Source organism: Saccostrea echinata, unplaced genomic scaffold, assembly GCF_033153115.1.
Source record: "Saccostrea echinata isolate AGI-Se365-2 ecotype Australia unplaced genomic scaffold, CSIRO_AGI_Sech_v1 ptg000001l, whole genome shotgun sequence".
Classification (NCBI taxonomy): Eukaryota; Metazoa; Mollusca; class Bivalvia; order Ostreida; family Ostreidae; genus Saccostrea; species Saccostrea echinata.
In genome coordinates this window covers 3680001-3704681 of record NW_026889750.1, presented here as the reverse complement: position 1 = coordinate 3704681, position 24681 = coordinate 3680001, and the positions used below count along the sequence as shown (strand labels likewise).

Genomic DNA, 24681 nt, shown 5'->3' with positions numbered 1-24681 from the left:
ATTAAAACGACTTTCTTTAATCAATCCATTAACTCTAAACTATAGTCAGAACCGTCTTAATTCTTTCTTTGTTAATTACCTTTCGCGGATTATGTATTTTTGTCTGCAATGGTTGCAACTATTAACTCCCACATTTTAAAATAAACAGCGAAGGCATTTTATTGTTTAAATGACTAGGCATTTTATTGTTTAAATGACTAATATTATTTCCTTTCTGTTCTATATATGGAAAAAAAATTTAGCTCCACTTCAATTCAAGAGAACATGATTTGACAAACACAGTGTAAACTCTTAAGCTGCAGATATGAAAAATAAATGAAAAAGAAAACATTGAGTCCAAATACAAATCCATTTCCATGCTATTTTTGATCCCTTATTGTGCCACTACCCTAGTACAGGGGGAATGATTTGAATAAATTTGAATCTTCACTATATCAGAAAGCATACATATAATTGCTTACTTTTCTGGCCCAGTTAATGACCCTTCCCTATTTTTGCCTTTTTCTATTATCCCTCCTTAAAAGGGAGTATGGACTTCCATAGAACAGATTAAAAATCCTCTCCCCCAAGGATATTTGGGCTAATTTGCCCCAATCGTGGAGGAGAAGAAAATAATAATGTGATGAAGTTTACGACAAGAACTCCAATGCAGAAACCAGACAGTGAGAAAATCTCGATCAGACTTACAGCTCACTTGAGTCTTTGTCTGAGGTAACTTAAAGGAGGGGCAGGCAAAAAAAAAAAGACATGGCCCAATACCTTCCTGTCTCTTCATAATTTGTCTTTATCAACATTTTAAAAAAATTCTTTAATAATCTGCTGATTTCGAATTACACCTCTTTTTGAAAGACAGGGAAGTGTAAAATTATTATATTATATCTGTGTTAAAAATCAATTTTCCGGAGGTTTAACTCACCAATACTAGTCTTCTATTTAGTAAACATAAAAAGAGGAATTCAGGTCTTGTTTCTTGGCGGAGACTTTATGACGTCTCTGTTGTGGTATGTTACGGCGCATGGATCTGTGCTCAAAATTGACTCTAGCCAACCACTCCATCTGTAAGAGATAATCATTTTGTAAACTTTAGTTTTAAAAAAATCTCACAACCGTCCAAAGCTTGGAATCCCTCCTCCGCTAATAATTTCATATATCTTCTATGAGTGCAAAAAAAAAACCAAAAAAAAAAAAACCCATTACGTTCGAACACTAAGCCCTCCCCCTCCCTCCCAATTTCATACATTTTGTATGAGTTCAAAAAAGTATTATACGTGTACGTTCGAACACAGAATGTGAGTTGGACACCTACCTGGTGCGTAGGTTGAGGTATGGTAGGAAGCTCCCTACGCTCCTCAGATTTGTTGATGGCATGGGTCAACTCATACTAGTAAAGAAAAGAAAAATTCTGATAAATTTAATATCAAATTTTGTACAACTAACAGAAAAATATGTTTTGGGACATGAACACATGCAGATATACATTGGGATGTTTTGCATCTGTATATAAAATGCACCTGTTTCGACTCTTACCCAGTCTTTAATGTGCTCTCTCCATTCGTGAGCAGCAGAAGTAAAGACTTGTTTGCACTGGAGAGAAATTATAGAGATTAAAGAGAGTATTCACTGGAGAGAGAGAGAGAGAGAGAAGACTTACAGCTGATTTGGCCGCCAGGGCAAGCATCACCTCATACCACTGACGACTGTCATCTGAAGAAGTGTCTATACGGCGCTAAAATAAAATGAGAAAGAATTTATTAGCATTTGAAGATTTGCATTTTCCCCCTAGCTCACGATGGTTTTCTTTAACTTTATTTGATAGTAAGTATGTTTCAAGGCAAAAGAATCCCCTACCACTTTTCATCAAAATATACACTGTATAGGCACTTTTTCCCGCTTGGAATTAATTTACGCATGTACGCATTCACAACTTTTTAGAATATGTCAGAGAGTATCATGTTTAGATTTAAGTGATTTAATTTTAATACATATAAAGGCAGTCCAAGAAATCCCTGTAAATATCTACCCGCGGATAAAACAGAAATTGTGATTCCGCGGAATTATGACCCCGTGGAAAAGAATCGTAAAAATATTGTAACTTGATCTGTATGCAATTTAAGGATTTTTGCTCTTTTTATGTTTCATTTTTAATTGATATGTATTTTAATATTTCTGAATGAATTTATTTTTGTTTTGATATCCTTTGGTTGGAATTTTGAATTGCAAAATTATTTCAAAATATTGTGATTATTCAAATAGCCATTAGTGTGGTCAAAAGTTGAAGATGAAAGAAATAAAAACTCGTTATTGCCATTTGATGTTAAGGTACGTTTGTTCACAGTTCCGTGTCAAATGAGATTGAGAAAAAAAAATTGTGAAATGTTCATTGAGTAGCCTTGCTGAAATGCCAGTTAAAGAGAATTATAGAGGCTCAATTATAAAATATCATACTGTAAATCAAATATTGAAATTAAAGTATTGAAATTTAGACCCAAATCAAATACCAAGGGGGAGTAACTCAAATAACAGTTGCTGCAGAGTACGCTCCCCTTTGTTTATCATTCCCGATACAGATGTTGCATGTTGAGGGTTCGACGTTTTGAAAGATTATAAGGTTATACAACGAATAGTCTATCAACACCTTGTATTGAATGAAGTAAGTTTGCAAATGGGTGTGATCCAAATGGAGTTCAGCAGAAAAATTACCAATATTTTGAAGGAAATTTCAGAAAAATGAAGCTTCATTAATTTTATGGATTGTTATTATATACCGCATTTCCTCCAATTTTTTTTTTAAATCTGTGTTTTGAATTTTTTATATGCATGAGTATGTGCTTCCACCTTAATTGTTTTTGAACGATAGCACAAAATTCTGAATTATCTTGAACGGAAATATAGGCCTAATCACTAATCAGCCATTAAAGTTTGTCCAACAGGTTTATAGGCCTACAAATGTAAGGAGTCACAAAGTATATTTCAGTAAACCTTCCATTCATTACTCGATTGAAATAAGTAATACCTGTTTTATGTGTCAAATGTTTCAAATTTAATTTGAATAAACTGAGAAGTCAATAAGGCAGCCATTCCTATCAGGTTACCCACTTTGACGTCTTTGAAAATTTTAAATGACACTGCATCTCATAAAAACAAGTATTAAAAGACATAAAACTTTATTTTCTGAAGGATTACCCTCTTAGACACACTCCTGCTCTTTCTCTCGAAAGATCTTTGTCTTTTCATTGTGATATTTGAGATTTTTGTCGCTCTGTGAAAAGCACGTCTACTCGCCACTGATCGAAGTAAGTAACTAACAACAGTAACCAAGATGCAACGCTACCTAGCAGTTACCAAGCATGACGACATCACCAATGACAACGCCTAAAGCTAAATATAGGCATAGATGTTAGAAATAAAACAAGAGGCCCATGGGCCACAACGCTCACCTGAGTAACTTTGGCCCTGCTGTTCTTCACCAGACTTTCCCCCATGTAATACACCTATTGTGGTCCCATGACCAGGGGTCACAATTTAACAATTTAGAATCTACACTACCCCAGGATACTTCTACATTAGTTTCAGCTTTTCTGGCCCAGTGGTTCTTGAGAAGAAGATTTTTTAAGATTTTTTCTATATATTTCAATGTAAAACTTGGATTCCCTATTGTGGCCCCGCCCTACCCCCGGGGGTCATGCTTTTAACAATTTATATCTACACTACCCCAGGATACTTCTACATTAGTTTCAGCTTTTCTGGCCCTGTGGTTCCTGAGAAGAAGATTTTTAAAGATTGTTTCTATATATTTCAATGTAAAACTTGGATTCCCTATTGTGGCCCCGCCCTACCCCCGGGGGTCATGATTTTAAAAATTTACAATCTACACTACCCCAGGATGCTTCCACATTAGTTTCAGCTTTTCTGGCCCTGTGGTTCTTGAGAAGAAGATTTTTAAAGATTTTTCCTATATATTTCTATGTAAAACATTGATTCCACATTGTGGCCCCGCCCTACCCCCGGGGGTCATGATTTGAACAATTTAAAATCTACACTACCCCAGGATGCTTCCATATAAGTTTCAGCTTTACTGGCTCTGTGGTTCTTGAGAAGAAGATTTTTTAATGACCCGATCCTATTTTTGTCTTCTCTTGATTATCTCCCCTTGTGAGGGGACTTGGCCCTTCATTTTAACAATTTAAATTCCCCTTCACCCAAGGATGCTTTGTACCAAGTTTGGTCAAAATTGGCCCAGTGGTTCTTGAGAAGAAGTCAAAAATGTGAAAAGTTTACAGACGAACGGACAGAGAGACAGAAAGAGGGACAGAGGGACAGACGGACAGACGGACGGACGGACGACGGACAAAATGTGATCAGAAAAGCTCACTTGAGCCTTCGGCTCAGGTGAGCTAAAAATATGTTTGCTAACTGGTATATATAAATCTTTTACTATTATTAGTTAAATTTTTATTAGGAAAAACTAGGCAACATCTTTATCAATAACAAAGTTGACAGTCTTGTGACGTCATATACCAGTCCCCATAAATGTGGCGCTAATAGGCCTATAGGTGCCACCGAAGGGTAAGTGTTGCAGCTTTGCTTTGTGTCAAAAAAAAAATCCAAAGTTTGCTGAAACAATATCAACATTTTTTGTTTTATTTTTTTAAATAAAATTTTGATCAAAGTTTTCACTACACAATTGTAGTCATGCATCATGTTCAAGGTTCTGAAAGCAGTTTCATTAGAACTGTTATTTCCAAATATAATTTCTTCAGGAGTAAGTTTAATTGTTTCGAAGTTTATCTTTTGAATTAGACTAGATAGTTATGGAAAAAGGACACAAACACATGAGTAATTATTTGTTAAGTATCATGGCAAAAAGAACAAAGTTCTGTTTTAGTTGATTAGCATTTCATAAGTTTGCTGTTTGTTAAAAAGATATTTGATGTAAAGCTTAAACTGAAAACATGAAAGTGTTCTCTGTAATTATACAAAGTAAAGAGAAAGAGTATTTCCATTTATTTTCTGGAATATATGTATTGAAAGTGTTTCCTCCAATTTTCTAAAAGCCATTGAAGGGGACGCTGCTATATCTTATCAACAATCTTATATAAAATATTTTGTAACTTCGAAATTTTTTATAAAGTATAAATTCAAAAGATTCTCATTTCATTTAACCTTTGGTGATGTTTAATCGTTTGTTTCTAGTGTTTAGGAATTAAAGCTGCAGAACTGTAGCGTTATGATTTTATATTTTAGTCTTTGACCATCATGCTACATAATCTCGTAATGTAAATAAAGTGCAATTTACAGCGCAAGATTTTCTGCGCACTCTGGGGATGTATTTCGCAACTTTCCAGCATTTGTCAATCAACGACCATTCATCCCCTAATTCTAAACATATTTAATAACCATCCTGTATATTTTATCCATCTCCTAACCCTTTATAGTCGTATCTACAGACCAATAGACTCGTTATGCCATCCAACAACAAATTCACAACAAGCGAGTTTATTAGTTTTAGAAACGACTATAAGGGGTTAGGAGAGGGATAAAATATACAGGTTGGCTATAAAATATGTCTAGTATTCGGGGATGAAAGGTCGTTGATTGACAAATGATGGAAAGTGGCGAAATACATGTACATCCCCAAAGTGCGCAGAATATCTTGCGCCGTAAATTGCACTTGATTTACATTACGGGATCTGTAGTGCTATGGTCAAAAACTAAAATATAAAATCATAACGCTATAGGAATAAGTGATAATAATCCGTTATATGCCACAAAATTTATATTCAGTTTAGATGTATTTTGAAACTGGTTGAAATTCATGAAATCACAATTTTTCGTGATTAAATTATCAATGAAAATATACATTTAGTAATGCATATATTTTTTTTCGACTTTTATATCGATCATGATTAAACCGTATTGGTGACTTAAAATTTCACAAGGGGCTCAGTGAATGTGGTAGAGTTTTGACCAACCTTTCCTTGAGCAATTAATACGCATTTCCAAAATGGATTATTTTTGAGGGGAAATGGTTTCTAAACATTCGTATCTGAAATACCACATATTGTTTGTATCGTGATCGGAATGAACAACTTTCTTGACCCATGCTATAGATGAGGAGCCTTAAGATCTCCGTTTTCTAATGAATTATACAAAGTAGTACGTTTGATCTTGACTCGTTTACCTTTCATTATAAATTCAAAAAACATATATGTATTTTAAAGTTTAAAAAAATCAGGAGGAGGGTCCGGAAGAACTGTAAAATTCTGTACAAGAATTGGAAAAACCAATATTTTGAGCACTGTAACTTTTCCGATGTGCACACGTGAGGTTTCTCCAATTCTTCTCATGAAGAAGCTTTTTGACAGCTTGTAACTTTTCTTCATAATTACAATGATTACTGTAAGTAATGTCCATTCTGACATATTTCCTTTTATTAAACAAAATCTGCCACATGACTTTTTTGTGTGTATTCTCAATAGTAGTAGATTAGGGCACCCTTGTATGTAATGCTACGAGCATTGCATAATGATTTATGTTATTCGTACTTAGTGGCTACTTGTTCGTTTTATCTGGAGTCGTTAATAAAGTTACATCGTTTTTAATTTCATCCATGCTGTGCTTTTCCTTGTTACAGTGCACCCAAACCTAAGGTGGACCTGGTAGCTATAAGTAGAGAAATTAGTACTATAAAGAGTTTCCCATAAGCCAGCGAGTAGAAAAATCCCAAATAAGCTCCGTCAACCAAAACGACGACACGACAGTAATATCAGGTTTGTTTAATTCAAAAGTGATACCTAGGAATTTAAATTTCTCATCCTGGTTCCAATTTATGTTTTCTTTTGTTTTTATCTCATGACCACAGCCCCCCTTTCCCCCAATCCATAAAGTTTGGTTTTTTTTTTGTAGTTCAAAATTAGGTTTCAGTCCAGAGGAAGCAAAGGAGTTTATATTTATATATTTTAATGCTGAATTAAGGGATTTTTCATTTGCGGGCGCTAGAGAGGTATCGTTTGCATATTGGCTGATAAACTTTTTTCTGATTCATTAATATTTATTTCCTTCATATCTGGATTTCTCTTTAAGGAGGCACTAAGGAGCTCTACCACAAGAATAAATAAGTATGGCGAAAGAGGGTCCCCTTGTTTTACACCTTTGCCTACATTGTAAAGAAAGACGGAAAATGCACAAAGAAGTTAATTTATAATCAACTTTTAGAAAGATTTATCATATACTTAGTAGTAAATACACCGATTCTGTGCTCTGCGATACGGGTAACGTCACAATACCCCATATCACGTATCGGACCGGCGTGCAAAAATCCATATCAAACCGGAAGTAACGTTTGTATAACGTTTAAAAGTTTATTAATTTGATTTTATTTAAATATACATGTAAAATAATTCTTTACTAACATTTGTGGAGTTAATTTGTTTTCAAAGACCTAAAATTGGTTCTATTATATTTTGAAGAAAAAGGTAATAAACATGCACGAAACATTCTTCAATGACTTTATGTGAACTCGCATATTAAGTATTTTAAATATATGATAAATAGAATACTACATACTGAAATCCATATCATATGTCATATCAGCCCCCGGGCCCCATATCAGCCCTCGGGCTGATATGGGGCCACTCGGGCTGATATGACTAGGTATATGGATTTTAGTATGTAATATTCTCTATATACTGGTCGCCTATTTCATTATATATGAAATATAGTTTATAGACTTTTACAAATATTTATAAATATCTTTCCAGAAGTAAAGCCATCATTTTCAGTTTCTTTTTTTCATTTCCGAGATGCAAAAGTTCTTTTATAAATTGACCTTCTAGTTTATTTTTTTTTCTTCACCTGTGAGTTTTCAATGAATCAATTTACAAAATACTCATTTTAGTGTCTAAAAAACTTTTACCATGTCTTTTGTGCTGATAGTACTGACAGTATATGAAGCTATATAAAAATTTTCCTGGGCTTTTTAAATTTCTGAGAGTCGTGCGATTTCCAAATCATCGATCATAAGTTTGGGAATATTTTTTTCCGTATAATTTTTCTTTTACAGGTTACAGAAATATTTGGTACTTTTCTTTCCTTCTACATTCCATTTTATTTTTGTCCTGATTACAATTCCTTTTACCTTGTCTGTTTAATTGATTTTATTATAATTTAATTTCCTCTGTAAAGATTTATTATTTTTCCCCAAGTCCTGACTCTATTTTCTCTCTACTGCGTTTCTGAAGTGAAGTGAACATGGTTTTGCCTCTTGTCATGATTTTTTAAAGTTTCCCAAAGTAGCTGATCATATGGTTCCGCTATTATTTGTTTCATGTTGAGAAATGGTTTAGGAAATACATTGTCTAATGTTTTTATATGTTTTGACATAGGTTTGATCTAATAGTAAACTATTATTAAATTTCCAGTTACCTCTTCCACTAATTTGTATTTTTTTTTTATTTTAAACAAATATGCTTGTCTAGCCTGCTTGCTTTCCGGACCATGTCATGTAACTCTTGACATATCAGGGTTATTCTTCCCTCTATATGTCAATCAGATCCCAGTCGGGTTTTATTTTTGAATACGTTTTCTGGTCTTGCGATTACTTTGATGTAACTGCTAGCTTCTTTTTAATAATCTAACGATACATTGAAATCTCCGATGATTATAATAGAGACATTGCCATTTGCTTCCATCTTTCGATGAATTGGCGTATAAAAGTCTGGATCCTCATTTGGACCATATAAAGCAACCAAAGTTGTTTTTTTTTAATCGAAATATTTTAAATCTAGAATAATAAACATCCCTTCTGTGTCAATAAATTCTCTAAATAATTTAATTCAAAAGAATTTTTAAATAAAATTGCAACTCTTCTGCTGCTGCTACTGTTTGAACTAAACCCCCCTTTAAATCCCCATTCAGTTTTCCAAACGTTTTGTCTTTTTTGCTTTGTGTACATTTTTAAAAAAAGTAATATCACATTTATTTCGACATCTGCTAAAAATATCTCTACGTTTAATATTATTTGAAGCCATTTATAGTGTAATAATGTATTCTACAAAAGTATCTCGAATCAGATTCAACTAATTTACATGAAAGTATAATATTTATATTTAGTCATTGCAAAACATGCAGTCTGTTAAATAATTATGAAGTCATTAACATTGTACTTTTCTCATTTTTTGAAAACAAAAATTGCAAAAGGAATTTCAGCGGGAATTTTAAAGTAGACATTATTAATCGAGTTCATATGCTGCAATTATACTGGCAGGAAAAAGAAGTGGGAATAAAAGTCGGGTCTAGGGTCTAAATTTAATGTACTCTATGGAATTCGTCAGTTTGTTTTAAAGTTTTGCATTACCATTCATGAATAAGACCACTGTATATATACGCATGTTTCAATATTTAATCAAGGAATAATGTCGCATTTAGATGTGAAATAATTATCCTTCATATGGAATAATTGTCCTTCATATGGAGTTATTTTTTACAAAAATATCAGATTCATTTTACCTAATGAAGTGCAAAAACAATTCACATTAAACCTTTTCCGATACAAGGTACATTTTTATCAGCCATTATACTGGTTTTCAAGTTGTTCAAAAAGGGCAGGAAATTGATCCCCTGTCATCTTTCCATGGGGGACACCTAGACACACATTCTTAAAGAATGATATCTATTTTTAATACATTATATATGATCCAACACAGATTTAATAAAGTTGTATTATTTATTTTAAAATTAAAATTTAACAAATGCATAGAACATTGCATTATACAATGATAAATCGCATTATACAATAATAATACATGTATAGAGTTTTCAATGAAATTTTAGAGAAAAAAATCATATAATGTTTATAATATTTAGAGAAGATATAAACACATAAGGCTTTCCTGTCGTAATAAAAGAAGTTATGGCGTGAAGAGGTAACATAAAACCCTATACCAATCAGAAATATCGCCACTTATCAACGATTTCATTAAAAATCAATTATGTTTTATGTCCTATTGACCTAATGTCGAAAGCCAAACAATTTCCAATGAAAACAAAATTGTAAAACTGGAATAAAACTGAAATATGCACGAAACAAAAAAAAAAATACCTTTAAAAAAAAGAAAAAAGAATGAAGTAGATAATAATGGAATGAAAGATAACCTCTAAATTTTTATATGCAAAAAATAAAAAAAAAACACATTCTTCATTCTAAAGCCAAGTTTGTCTCTCCATAAAATGTCTAAAACACAAACTGATTCTACAAAAGCTTGTTGTGTATGTTGAATAAGGTAGATGTCATACCGTGAAAGTAAATACAGAATTGACATGATAAAATATCAAGTAAATTCAAAACTTGCAACATAACGGTACAATTTCCAAAACATATAAAGGATATACATAGAATTTGGAAGACGAACAAGTGGTATAATATATCAGTATAACATTAAGAGGTGTATTGAGAAGACCAAAGTAGGTCAGTTCTAAATAATGTAGGTACTAAGTATAAGTCTCTATATGTAAATTATTTAGTGATGTTAGGAGAGCAAACTATGTTGTTGAGGTAATTGTGGTGCTATTGTCGTCATTAAAGCTGGAAAAGGCCGAATTGTCGTATTCAGAACTGTCAGACCGATCTCGTATAGTTCTTCTTCTGGCTTCATCCAAAACACTTCGTCTGTTTTGCGAAAATGACTGACGTGGTCGTGTTCTCTGTCTCGATTCCCTGAAATTCTTATACATATCTCGGGACTTCTTGCTGCAAACTTCTAGACAGAACAACAGGACACCTTGCAGACAGTTTACAAATGTTACAATGAAAGAAAAGATAGTGATCTCTGGAATAAACGCATCAACCAAGAAAAATATCCAAGAAATACCTGAAATGGTGAATAATTTGACAAAAGTGGAAAACATTCCTTTGCCAGCTTGATCTATTCCCAATTCTAGCTGCTGCAATTGGTACTTACGGAGTTTGTATACAACGACACAAAACACCACAATATTCCATAAGCAAATAATACCAATCACCAACACAAATGTAACTATCAAAGAAACTTTGTTGTTTAAAAAACATATGGAATTTAAACCATATCCTGTATCTCCAGAGGCAGCGGAATTGATAATTATAGTAAGCAGGACAATAGCCAGTGGAAGTCCATATGAAAAAGCAAAGTGTTTCTTGTTAACTCGCCGATCGTCAGAACGAAATGTGAAACTGCCCCTGAAAGCCATTAACATAAGATATCCGTTGAGGCCATAACAACAAAACATCACCATCCACCAATAGTGAATGACCATTCCTACAATCTGACAACCTGCGTCGCCTTGGAAATCTTTTCTAAGAAAAAATTGAAAGAAAAACTGAGAGAAAAATAATGAAACTGTAAGCGACATGACATGTATCCCTGGCAATGTACGGAGCTTCTTAAAAAGACAATAATGAGTGAATGTTAAAATGAGACACAGAAGAGAGGGGACAGTACAGACAATTGTGAATATGCGCAAGGCTTCTTGTAGAGCCGATTCTTTTATTTCCGAAACCATCGCCTCACAGTTGGAATCAGCACATATCACGTCGAGGCATACGGCATAGCTATGATTTTCGGTGATATAGTAATCACTTTCTTCCAATGTGACGTCTGACTGGATAATCCTGATCAACTTCCGACTTTTGTCACTAGAATCAATTTCAAATTCGTTCAGTTCAACTTGCTCACAGAGGATAATTGGGGCAATTATGACGTTACGATATGGTCTCTCATTTTGAGAAACGTTTTGTGGCTCGTTTTTTTCTGCTAAAAGGTTTGTCTGATTGTCAAAATTGGTTTTATTTGGTGTTAGAAAATATAAAATATCAGAATAAAATGGATTTTCCTTTTGTAAATATTTCATGGGTTTTTCCCATAACTCCAGGAGCGACTTTTCTGACTCTAACCTTTGAATCATATCTTTCACAAAGAAATTAATTTCAATGTCAATAGTCGTGTTGCCATTAATCGTCAATTCTTTGGCTTTTGAATGGTATATAAAGTTTGAAGCATTTGTTATTGATTTGATGACATTGAATAATTCTGACATCAGATTTTCAGCGACAGCTTTTCCTGTGAAATTATTTAATATCGAGGCACTAAAGTAGACAGTGTAATTGAGATTTCTTGTGATTGGAAGCAGAGGAATACATCCATCTTTAGTGAGAATTTTCCCTGGATAACATCTCATTTCTCTACAGGTATCCTACATAATAAACAATATTCAGATTAATTTATTCACAGCTTTCTATGATACTGAAACATGTTTTCTTAATTGTTATTTAAAAAGTGTTAAATGCATTCTAATTTTAATTTCTTCTTAAGAATATAATAAAATATGATAAGAAGACATACCCTTACATCTCGGAAGTGAAATTGGCTGCATGCCTTCGTCTCTTCCCTCTCAGACACACTGAAGACACTGAAGATGTCACGAAGGGACGCGTGGGGGGTCTGTTTAGTAGGTTGTACTATAATTTCTAGATAGGTCGAGGAAGGAAAATTGCAGAATTTACAGAACTGATTCTTGAAAGGAAATGAAGCACTCATCTCCGGAAATGATGCACAGGCACTCCTGATATCGTTATCCAGAAGATCCCACCTTCTCGTGACATTACATATTTTGAATTGGCTTGGGGATCCTACACTAGGATTACAAATTTTGCAGAAGGCGTTGTAATAGGTTTCAAACGGAAGATAAAATGAAGTACAGGCCCATGATATGTCGGTATCAAGTGTTTTCCATTTTCCAGTGCTATTACAAGTTCTCTTTTCCAACCCACTCTCTGGTCTCTTTGGCCAGAGAGATATACGAGGAGACAGTATTACGTCATGTTTGGAGAGATGTACTATTTTTGTGATATCCATAACTGAAGTGTAGAACTGAATGTCCAGTATTTCTGAACTGTTGATGGTAATATTCCATGGTACAACATTCTCAATGCTTGTAAAGTCAGAGATATTCCTTTGATTGCACAGAAAACAGTAGACACTGCGGAAATGAAGGTTTTTTGATAAATCTGTCACTGGGAAAGATCCCATAAAGTCATCCGATGGATTGAGGCATTTGGTTGTAAAAACATTCTTAACATTGCATGATGATATAGTAACAAGGCTCTGTAATGAGGTATTCTTTACATATTTGAATACTGGAGAATCCATGATGTATTCAAGAAGGAAATCAATGCAGCAATTCTTCGATAAGTCCTCAAAACATGATGGATCGCAAATACAACTATATACAATGGTCTGGTTGCATTTGCTACCTCCGGTTATCGCTTGATACTGTGTTATGAGGTTTGATTTATTTTTCCACTGCCCATCTCTCCAAATCATGTTTGAGTAACTCCGTGAAACGGTGTCTGCTTCGAACATTTGTTTAAGTTTAGTTACTTCTTCTTCTGTGAAAGCTGTCATGTTGACATGGTAAATATACCCATGTTCTCCAATGGATTCCGAGATGAATCCTTTCACTTCTTTGTAAAGCATTTGTTTTTCACTGTTAGTATTGCATATTCGACAGAATATATTCTTAAAGGGGTAAGTGACATGTGACTTTTGTCCTAACGTACAGGCCTCTTCAATTTCTTTATTAAAATTCCTCCATAATCCAGTTTCATTGCAAACCGATATCAAAGATACTTCACTTTGTGAGGTCCTTGATGGATTACAAAGGCGGCAGAAAATGTTCTCGAAAAGTCCAGATTGATGAAAAAGATTTGAGCATGCCCAATCAACGCCTGGGTCATATGTTTCCCAAAGTCCTGTGGTATTGCAAAGACTCACTGTATTGACTTGAGGGCTGCATTTCTTGGCCTGGACCAAGTTGTTTGGAGTATACATAACCCTGCAATCCTCTCCTTTAACAGTTTCTAAAAGTTTCGAATAATCCGAAATAAAGTTAATATCAACTGAACTATTACAAATGAATTCTACTCCCCACTGCCTCAAAGAATCAGGATTTTCATATTTTTCCGCAACTTCCTTCGTTTGATACGAATAAAATGTCTCTAGGGAACTCACAGGGGTATATTTTATTCTGGCATCAAACGGTTGTTCTTCGCATGAGTCTTGTTTGTTACACGAAGGAACCATGAAGTACTGGACTGATCCATCTCCAATAACGGTCACATCCACACACTTTGGAATAGCCTTTCCGGAGAACAGAATATCTGGGCAGCACGTTCCTCTTAAAACACAAGACTTGTCACAGTCACACTGAGGACAAGCCGCTGGAAGTGTAACGTTGGATTTCAAAGGAGGGGAAACATTCCAACTTGTAGAACAAAGACGACTAGAAGTACAGGCAGATACATATTGCTGAAAAGCGACCGTCAGATCTGGAATCTCTTCACCAACTGAGAGCGTTAAAGTTACCGATAAAATCATCAGAATTTCCCAAACCATTTGCATAATCATTTTTTATCACAGTATAATAATCCACTTTTATTAGTAATTACGAGGAAGATGAAGAAATCTTGTCTTCTGTAATCAATTATGGCTAACTAGTCTTGTACAAAGAAGAATGTGTTTTGAAATACATCACAACATCCGGGTTGGTTTCTTTTGAATTCAGTACATCTGATAGTACTGTGTGTCGCTGAATCAATTGTTAGACGGGTATTGAGACTCGCAACATGTGGATCAAAAGATAACAACAATATACAGTTGGATGGATTTAAACTTTAAAACGTGGCCATTCTTTTGTTCATAGTTGTGTTTGCATGCAGTTACATTGTGCATTTTACAGAGGTTAAAAATATACTCAGATGACAAATTTGATACGGTCTGCAATTACGTCGTAGAAATACTAGATTGAATTGGGGAATTTGTTACGTTTCTATAATTATAAAATAAGAATTGTGTAATAAATGTAATCAAAGCTTTTTAAAAATTAGAATTTGATCAAGCTTTTTATTTCACAACCATGTACACGTCTGTTTTGTTTCAAAGAGAATCACATATAAAACATGCGCGGATCTGGGGGGGGGGGGGATCAGGACCCCCACCCCCACCCCCTGGAATTTGCAGAGTTATAAAAAATTATATACTGAAGCAAATAAAAAATGACTTTGGACCCCCCCCCCCCCCCCAGAAAATGTGGACCCCACAATCACCACTACGAAAAAGGTGTTTTTTACGTTTAGGAAATGGATTTTACGTGTTGTTGGGTTTTTTTTTGACTGGGATGCCCCCCCCCCCCCCCGGGAAAAAATCCTGGATCCGCGCCTGTAGAATAATTGCACTAGGCATAGCAGACGCCTGAGTTATCCCCAAAAAAAATGTATCAGATTTCAGTGAAACCATAAGTATTTACTCGTAATATTAAATATTACGTGATGATGAGTATGTATATGCCTTGAACATACAGGTATACCGTAACTGTGCACATATAATGATATACTTGTAAGGTCGTTGTTTTAGTTGCATCCAACTTGTAACAAAATATTCTAGGCCCTGTACGTATCACGACTGAATACCATTTGACTAAGTAGTATTCCCTGAAAACAGGAACTAACAACTTCTTGCGATCACTAATATAAAGCTTGTAAATTGTGTGTCTCAAATATTCAGAACACCAAACATTTTATGTAATATCGTCTAAAGGCAGGGACCAGTGTTTTTAGATACACTTTATTATTATTATTATTATTATTATTATTATTTGATTAAAGTACCCTAGGTGCAGACACGGTTTTAAATACGATGGATAAAGTACAAAAACTAACTTCTAAAAATATTCACATTTTTTTTTCACACCGATCATCATTACACCCATTCCTTATGACCTAGACTACGTCAAAATGACCTTGGATGATACTATTCTAGCTGATATCCATCTGTCTTTTTACCAAGTGTCAGACAGTAACATGTATTATTGTTATGGGTTGGGCGATTATTTCACACTTTATTCCCTTATCATATGACCTTGGTTTTTGAAGACTTGAAACTGCTATTGTATCCAAATAAGATGATGAACTATCCATGTAGTTTTAAAACTAAAAGTTACGAGCAAACTTAAGGAAAGACCATTTCATTCTGAAAAGGGGGGGGGGGTCGAGTCAAATTATATATTTCCATACTAGTAACTGAGTAAGGACAGATTATTTATTTCCAACATAGCCCTGGACAGATTATTATTTATTTTCTTCTTAAATTCCCTGAAAAAAAAAAGTTTATCAAGTAAAAAAAAAATCAAAAAAAATCAAAATCAAAAAAAAAAAAAAAAAAAAAAAAAAAAAAGAAGGAAAACTGCCAAACTCCAGAGCCCTTTTCCGTTGGGAGGTGTGTGTGTTGGGGGGGGGGTAGTGGTACATGTATAGTAGTAGTAGTATCACCACAGATTATTTATTTTCAACATTGTCGAGGACAGATTATTTTATTTCCTACGCCTCCCCCATAAGAATTAAATGCTAGTCCCCTTATGGTTCCATACAATCTATGAACAGTTTTTAAGGCACATTCTATCTTCGGTGTTCAAGGCTCAAATTACTTGGACACTTGCACAAAGGAAACCTGCTTTTTTGTGAAAATGCTATACATTTTGGGGCTCGGATTGACCAAGCATTCACGAAAAATACCCAACCAGAGACATAAATAACATCCCGAAGAAATTCCAATTTTGTCATATACATGTATTGTTCTTTCAGCATAAAGTTACAATAAAATTAATATTAAAAATCCAAATAATAAAATGGGATTTTTACATGCACTTTTTAATCGCGGGTGAGGTGGGGATTCCTTCCACAAGCACCCGTGGCAGGCCCGTAGAACGCAAATGGAGGCCTCCAAACTTTTTCTGAGTATAGTATTTTGCTATAGTAAATTTTCCCTTAGATTCTCCCCCCCCCCCCCCCACACACACACACATTTTGATGTTGTAAGGTAAAGCATTGGCAAATTCCAAGATTTGGACAGTAAATTAGGGGGTTTTTTTTGTTTTTAGTTTTTTTGTTTTGTTTTGTTTTTTTTTTTTGCTTGTCAGATAATATTTTGGGGAGTCCCCCATCCCCCTCCCCCTTTTGAACCGTTGCTACGGGCCTGCGTAGTATAACAAAATGCAATGTTGTAACAATGACCTTTCTTGAGTCTCGCTTTAACATATTTTGCTATATATTAAGCACTGTTAGGCCTTCAAAGTACGCGATACATTTTCAGATGAAAAAGAACAAAGTGGCAAGTCCTATTTTTACACATGTCTGATGCCCTAATCTATTTTCACTTTCATTTTCAAGCGTCACACCAGTTTTGATCAGAAACGTCAAACGACGACGAAAGCTTTCTCTTCTGGTGAATATGATTACTTTTTTATTAAGTTTTAATTTAATACATGGTAAGCTACATGGTCAATTTGTGAAATTAAATAAAAGAGTCGAAAAGTTAATTAACCAAATTTTCTTCTGAATTACAGGTATCCTAGTTCGAAAATACTTCCAGTCTGTGCTGGACCATAGAACATTTATGAAGTGATGGCAACTTTTTTCAACAGGATAGAATTATCTACGGGAGACAGTGTATATCTCCTTGTGAATTATAAAAATGAAGATGCTGACGAATTTTTACTGTCCATCTCAGATGGAAGCCAAGTATGGAAAGGAAAATGTAAGAATTCTCTTTCATTTAATGTGTCAGTCAAGAATTTCAGTGACGAATGTTATAATGCTATTAGGAATCTTGATAGCCTAGCTGTTTCACTTTCTAAACCTGTTACATGTTTGCCCCTAACTTACCTCAAATACTCTTTTATATAAACAGAGACAGATGCAGATTCCATCATTGTTTTAACAGTTTTGAGATCAAACATGTCAAATAAAATTACTTGCTTTTATTTACATTGATGAAAAATATGTAAAAACTCTTGACCAACCGTCGAATTGCTTAACTAACTCATGATTTTGCGATTTGACATCTGTGTGTCACTTTGCAATATTAAGTACTTGTAAATAAGGAATCTGCAGTATTTTTTCTTTAAATTTTATTTACATATTTCAAGTTGATGAAGATGACATTGAAGAAATGAGGAAAACCCTGAAAATGGATTATGAATCTCTGTTAAAGAAAACAAAAGATGCTTTGAGTTGTGAAAGTTCCTCAGGCTGGTCATTTGAGTACAAACTTAACCCAAAGAGAACAGAGTTCCAGTGGTATTATGCTCCAGATGAAGACCTGACTGTAAGTGTTGACAACAAAAAATGCTAATATAAACAGGGTTCGACACTAACTTTTTAAGGCTTTAGTCCGGCCGGACTAGTGCTTCTTTACTTTAACTAGTCCGCACACGATTTTATGAGTCCGTCAAAAAAAAAAAAAAAAAAAAAAAAAAAAAAGAAACATCAATGATTTTTAACATTAATTTAACTTGACAATTAATATACGTTTTATACTTTTTTGAAATAAACAAAGTATTTACGTGAAATATATTATTCCACAGATTCGTTGATATCTCGATATCAGCAAGTACGATCGTATTCCCAATCTCCTTTTTTTCTTTACATTACATCCAAAACGTCCAGCATCTTTCTTTAAAGTGTCATACTAAATCATGATCTAAAGACCTTTTACTTCATATCCATCAGTCGACAAATTAAACGGAATTGACTCGGAATTGCGTAACTACCCGCCAAAAGCTAGAAATCTAAAAATACACGCGGGGTTTTCCAGTAAAAGTTGTCGAGAATCGGACATTGGTAATTTATTCATATTGTTTTCCAGAAATTTTTATTGGTCCGTTCGGACTAATTAGCCACAGATTTTATTAGTCCGAATGAAAATGTGTTAGTCTGAGACTAACGGACTAACGTTAGTGTCGAACCCTGTATAAAGTTTTATGAATTAGCCATTTGCATTAATTGTTTGTTCAATGGTTCATCAAATAGATTGGCTTCTATGTTGTTTGCTATTAGATACATAAATAGTATGTATATTGTATCTTAGTTGATAGGACATGTGTATATATATATTGCTGAATTCAGGGCCCCAGATTTGAATTTTGATCTAGGTCATCACATTTTTTTGTTTTCTGTCACATGTAAGAACTACGCATGCTAACTCTCGATTCCTGCCTACATTTTACACCCATTTAATTCAATACTAATGTCAATTTGGCCGTAAAATCTTTGTTGAATGCAAAGAACAGTACAATGCATGGTAGTTGGCTGATAATTTTAATGCCAGTGTTAAATAGTTAGGTAGTTACCCCTAATTCCAGCTCTTTAAATAAGGGGGTAGATGATATTTTCCATTGAAATCAGACTCTAAAGCATCATCACATTTTAAAATATTCTTGAATATGAATAATTGTTCTTTTAATTAAATCTTTTCTTATGTTTTATGCGTATAAAATTAAACATAGATTATTAATAAAATACAGTGTTTCAGGTGTAAACCCCTTTGAAATTGGTGAAAAATTAAAGCATTTTTGTAGTTTTTTGTCTATAAACATATGTCTTTGTTTGAAAAAAAAGCTTTGGTATAAATTTGTGAAATGACAGTCCATATTATCTGTTAAAAGGGATTTTTGTTTGTTTCACGGGAAGGGGGGGGGGATGTTTTAAAAATATTTTCCGTTTTCCATTGATTTCTATAGTGAAAAACACAAGTTTTACCAATATTTTAGAGTTATCTCTCTTTGTTTTCTGAAAGAAGTAATGTTTTATGAAAATTCATATAAATATCTATATAAATATGAAAAATCATTCAAATGTGTTAACTTTTGAAAATTGACTTGGAGGTAGGCGGGAGAACAATACTATCGTTCGCAGTTCTTTGAGACGAGAGTAAACAGAGAACCATTGGTTAGAAGCTGTTAAAAATATATACATGTTTTAAGTATTAATTAATACATGTACTTTAGATAAATGATTATATACATACATGTATAATAATATTTTTTTTGGTGATAATAAATGTTCACTATATGCTTATCATCAAGAAAGCAGCTGTGACAAACATTCGATATTCATCAGTTACTTTCACATTTAGAAATACAATAATAATACATGTACCTGAGTGTTTTTTTTTTCTGATCAGTGATCTTTATTCAATCATATGTTTTCTTTGGCTAGTACATGTTAGGGAGTTGTTCCCTTAAACCAGCAAAGGACCCTTCAAAGTCCATGTGTGAAATCCTCAACCACTGTATAGAAAGACAGAGGGAACTCAAAGAAAAGGTTTCAGTCCTACAAACAGATTATGACAGAATAACACAGGAAAGGGCTAATGCCCTCAAGGTATGTGCATAGTATATGTTTCATAATTCTTGTTGGTGTTGCAAATGTTGGTTTTGAAAGAATGTCTCTAAGAAATGGGTAAATATATATTGTTATAACAGTAACTTGATCCGAAGAGCCGTATCATGTCAAGTTGACAGGTGCGGATCATCAGATCAAATGAGACGCGAAGCATCTTGATCCAAGCCTGTGAACGAGACGTTATAGTGCTCTTCGGATCAAGTAATTGTTATAAATAAATGATAAATTTATTATAAACCCCCCTTACAACTAGCAAAATATAGTTTTAAAAACTTTTGAGATTAATTATATGATATTTTTTCCATTAAACAAAGCATTTTTTCAAGGAACTTTTTGATGCGCAAGAAAAATAACGTCTTGTTTCTGTGTTATATGTCATCAATTTCAGAGAGGGGTGATACGGATTCAGAAAACCACAGTGTGGTGATCCGGAAAGTCGGATCACACCGTCATGTGATTGTACAAAATCTACAGTAAAATTGAGTGATACACACTTGGGTATATAATGAAATTGCATATTTGCCATTGGGAATGCCATGACTGTTCAAGCAATCATCAAGATACAGTCAAACCTCGTTATCTCAAACTCAATGAGACAGAGAAAATACTTCGAGATATCTGAGGATTCAAGGTATCCAGAGTAAAATACTGAAGAAATAAGCACTTGGGACTTCAAAATCACTTTGACATGTCCATAGTATTCGAGATACATGTATCAGTGTTCAAGATACCGAAGTTCAACTGTATACATGTATCATGTACAGTGAAACTTCAGTATTTCGAACACTGATATCTTGAATACCATGGATATGTCGAAGTGATCTGGAAGTCCCATCTTCTTATTCGCTAAGTGTTTTAACTGCAATGTATTCAATTCTTCAGATATGCTGAAGTTTTTTTTCTCAGTCCAATTGAATTTGGGATAAGGCCAAACAAAAAAATATGTTTGTTTACTGTTACATGCTGAAAAAAAATAGGGTTGGTAGGTAGGAATTTTTTTTTATTTTATTGAATTTTTTTATTTAGAAATCACATGAATTGGTTGAAATACATAAAAGTTTTACCATTGTGTGATGCTTTAAATACTTTTGTTTGGGCTTGCCATATAGGCAATAGAAAATATTTTTCTTGCCAACTGCCTTACAGCTACCACACAATGGTAAAACTGTTTTGTATTTTTTCTTTAATTCCATGTTGCACTGACTAATAAATAAAATAGTGTTTTCCCCAGACAAATTTTAATGCATGGGGGAATTTTGTTGAATTGACGGCGCACAGTGTGTCTCGGTTGAGTTACATGTACTTGTACATGTATCTGAATCTATATTTAAGTGAAAAATACAAATGCATTACCAGTATTCATTTACATATTTTTTAAAGTTTTAAATGATAAATACATTTTGAATAAATTGTCAATTTAACTTACAATTGAATTCTTTTTCTTTTTTTAAATAAAAATAGATCTAAACATCAATTTTTTTTTGGGGGGGGGGGGAGGTATTTTTATTCACCTCTAATTAGCCACTTTTTTTTTAATTTGCTTCATTTTCTGGCTGTCCTTCTACAGTCAAGGGTGCACACTATGTAGCACCAATGATAACATGTTTACATTGGTGTCTGATTTTTTTTTTTCAATGTAAGGCTGTTGAATGTAGGTCATTGTGTATTAAAGCACGTGCGCTTGACCGAAGTACTAGCCCATAGTTCATAGAGTAAATAAACAATGATAATGTTTATAGGACATGTTTATTTTAAGCATATATTTATGCTAAAAATGGTTTAAGAATTATGTGTTTAACTAATGAATCCTTTTTGATGTTGAACATATAAATGCTATTTATAGAATGACCTGGAAATGTTGGAAAAACCCACATGTGCAATAACAAGTGTATTACTTTCACGGTGTACACTATCTTACAGCAATTAATTAATTTTTCATGGTTATAAATATTTTTAATCAAATAAAAACTTAATGTTTAATAACATACCAGTAAATTGCAATAAACATGAATTGACAGCTATTGCATCATACCCCGGCCGTACCGTGATTCGCATCGAGTTCACCACAGGTACGCAACATGTTTGTAGGATTCTAGTGAATTGTTTTATTAATAGATTAAAAACTGATAGCATTCAAAGTAAATCATCTTCTTAAAAAATTGTATACCATTAATAATTCATGCATAGCGGGAAGCATAGCAGCAACGTTTGATGCATGGCGGGAGATCTTGAATGCATGGCGGTATCGCCATGCAAAAATGGCCTGGGGAAAAAAAATTATAATAATTTAATCGAAAGTACTAGAAATAGTCTATTTCTAGTACTTTTGATTTCAAACTGTTGACTGATTAAGATGCATGTAAAAGTTTAACTGTCCGGTGAGTGACTTCTGGATTTTTTCGACGAAAAAAAAATTTGGGTCGGCGAGTAAATATAGGGTCAGTCGGGTAACCGTAAACAAACATATTTTTTTATTACGCCTAATGAGGTTTGACTACATTTATGTTTCCATTACAGCCTTTGTATGACCCAGGGTTGTCTCTAAGAATTGAAATAGCAGGGGACATTAAAATAGTTGAAGGGAGTCTGATGCTCCTCCCCTACTAGGGGGTTGAGGGGAATACCAGAGTAACCAGGAGATAGTCATTATAGGCGGGGAAATTCCCTGGCCCCTGGGTCTTAGGGACAACCCTGATGATCCATTTGTTTCCTGTTCTCTTTGAAAATCTAAAACAATGAATACAAAGTCAATTATAATTTGGAATGATTACATTTGAGCATATTGTCACTTTTTTCCTAATGAATAACATCTTATGACCTGCTACTTTCATTACTCTTGCGATTTAAAATCTAACAAACTGTCGGAAAAAATGAGTATGCTTTTCAAAGTATATAGCTTTGTTTTCATTTCTGAACCATCAGTAATGTCTGGTAATGAGCAAAAAAAAAAAAAAAAGAAAAAGAAACAACAAGATCTGGCAAAGATTTATATTGTTTTATATAGTCTGTATAAATTGCTATCAGTGAAATGTTTATATTTGGACTATACTGTGACTAATGCCAATATATCAATACTAATTTCTGGGTTTTTTTTCCCTAAAATCATGATTCTCTTTCTTGATTTTAATTATTTATTAATTAAAATGATGCTAAAGCCTATACATTTTTTCTATACATGTATTAATAAATGGAAATGCCAAGTGTTATTTTAATTTTTATTCTTTACAGAGGTTGGAAAAATGTGTTGTCGCAAAGGAAGAATTAGAAAAAGAATTGTACTCAAAGGTAATAAAAAATTAAGATTTAAAGAATGTATCTGCATTTTTAGGTCACCTGAGTCACTCAGGTGACCTATTGCTATCTGTTTTTGTCCGTCGTCGTGCGTTAACTTTTGAACATTTTTAACTTCTTCTCTAGAACCGCTCAACCAATTTCAACCAAATTTGGTATATAGCATCTATGGGTGAAGGGGAACAAAAATTGTGAATTTCATGGTCCCTGCCCCCCTGGGGCCTGAGGGGTGGGGCTAAAACCACCAAAAATAATGCAATCTTTAAAAATCTTCTTCTTTACTCCTGGACATCAAGCAGTCAAACTGTTGGCATCATTGTAATAAGCATTGAGCCCTCTACCAAAATTGTGAAATTCATGGCCCCAGGGTCAGGGGTTCTGGCCCCAGGGTGGGGCTATATAGATCATATAGTGAAAGTGCATTATTTCTTTGAAAATCTTCTTCTCTGCTCCTGGGTATTAAATAAAGTTACTAAGTACATAGTTATGATGAGCAAGAGTGACTCTTCCAAAATTGTGAAATTCATGGCCCCAGGGTCAGGGGTTCTGGTGTTAGGGCGGGGCTCTATTGATTATATAGTGAAAATGCATTAATTCTTTGAAAATCTTCTTTTCTGCTCCTGGGTATTAAATAAAGGAACTAAGTGCATGGTTATGATGCATAAGGATGCCTCTTCCAAAATTGTGAAATTCATGGCCCCAGGGTCAGGGGTTCTGGTGTTAGGGTGGGGCTCTATAGATTATATAGTGAAAAAGCATTAATTCTTTGAAAATCTTCTTTTTTGCTCCTGGGTATTAAATAAAGTAACTAAGTACATAGTTATGATGAGCAAAAGTGCCTTTTCAAAAATTGTGAATTTCATGGCCCCAGGGTCAGGGGTTCTGGAGTTAGGGTGGGGCTCTATTGATTATATAGTGAAAATGCATTAATTCTTTGAAAATCATCTTCTCTGCTTCTAGATATTTAATAAAGTAACTAAGTACATAGTTATGATGAGCAAGAGTACCTCTTCCAGAATTGTGAATTTCATGGCCCCAGGGTCAGGGGTTCTGGTGTTAGTGTCTATATAGTCTATATAGTGAAAATGCATTAATTCTTTGAAAATCTTCTCCTCTGCTCC

General features: G+C 33.9%; 3 protein-coding genes across 3 annotated transcripts in view; 1 reads left to right on the top strand and 2 right to left on the bottom strand.

The window, feature by feature from the left end:
• Positions 1 to 921: 921 nt before the first annotated feature.
• On the bottom strand, positions 922 to 3234 carry LOC133181782 (uncharacterized). The gene is made up of 5 exons (XM_061316376.1): positions 3184 to 3234; positions 1652 to 1726; positions 1528 to 1584; positions 1307 to 1381; positions 922 to 1056 (listed from the first exon to the last, which is right to left on the bottom strand). The coding sequence occupies exons 1-5, from the start codon at positions 3232 to 3234 to the stop codon at positions 934 to 936; spliced, it is 381 nt and encodes a 126-aa protein (XP_061172360.1). The 3' UTR covers positions 922 to 933.
• Positions 3235 to 10539: 7305 nt separating this feature from the next.
• On the bottom strand, positions 10540 to 14427 carry LOC133181772 (uncharacterized). Its single transcript, XM_061316363.1, has 2 exons — positions 12375 to 14427; positions 10540 to 12225 (listed from the first exon to the last, which is right to left on the bottom strand). Exons 1-2 carry the CDS (start codon positions 14424 to 14426, stop codon positions 10540 to 10542), a joined length of 3738 nt encoding a protein of 1245 aa, XP_061172347.1. The 5' UTR covers position 14427.
• A 2813-nt stretch (positions 14428 to 17240) lies between these two features.
• Positions 17241 to 24681, top strand: part of LOC133183409 (DNA repair protein XRCC4-like) — a 16279-nt gene continuing 8838 nt past the window's right edge. Inside the window, exons 1-5 of the mRNA XM_061318375.1 lie at positions 17241 to 17309; positions 17431 to 17621; positions 18013 to 18191; positions 20084 to 20248; positions 23498 to 23554. Coding sequence (XP_061174359.1) covers positions 17489 to 17621; positions 18013 to 18191; positions 20084 to 20248; positions 23498 to 23554 — 534 coding nt within the window. The 5' untranslated portion in view covers positions 17241 to 17309; positions 17431 to 17488. The remainder of the gene's footprint in view (positions 17310 to 17430; positions 17622 to 18012; positions 18192 to 20083; positions 20249 to 23497; positions 23555 to 24681) is intronic.

Coding starts and splice junctions, on each gene's coding strand:
- LOC133181782 (XM_061316376.1), bottom strand. CDS start 3,234: ATGAAAAGACAAAGATCTTTCGAGAGAAAGAGCAGGAGTGTGTCTAAG. Junction 1,727..3,183: donor GCAGGAGTGTGTCTAAGAGG/GTAATCCTTCAG, acceptor ATTTTATTTTAG/CGCCGTATAGACACTTCTTC. Junction 1,585..1,651: donor CCCTGGCGGCCAAATCAGCT/GTAAGTCTTCTC, acceptor ATTTCTCTCCAG/TGCAAACAAGTCTTTACTTC.
- LOC133181772 (XM_061316363.1), bottom strand. CDS start 14,426: ATGGTTTGGGAAATTCTGATGATTTTATCGGTAACTTTAACGCTCTCA. Junction 12,226..12,374: donor TTCACTTCCGAGATGTAAGG/GTATGTCTTCTT, acceptor TTTATTATGTAG/GATACCTGTAGAGAAATGAG.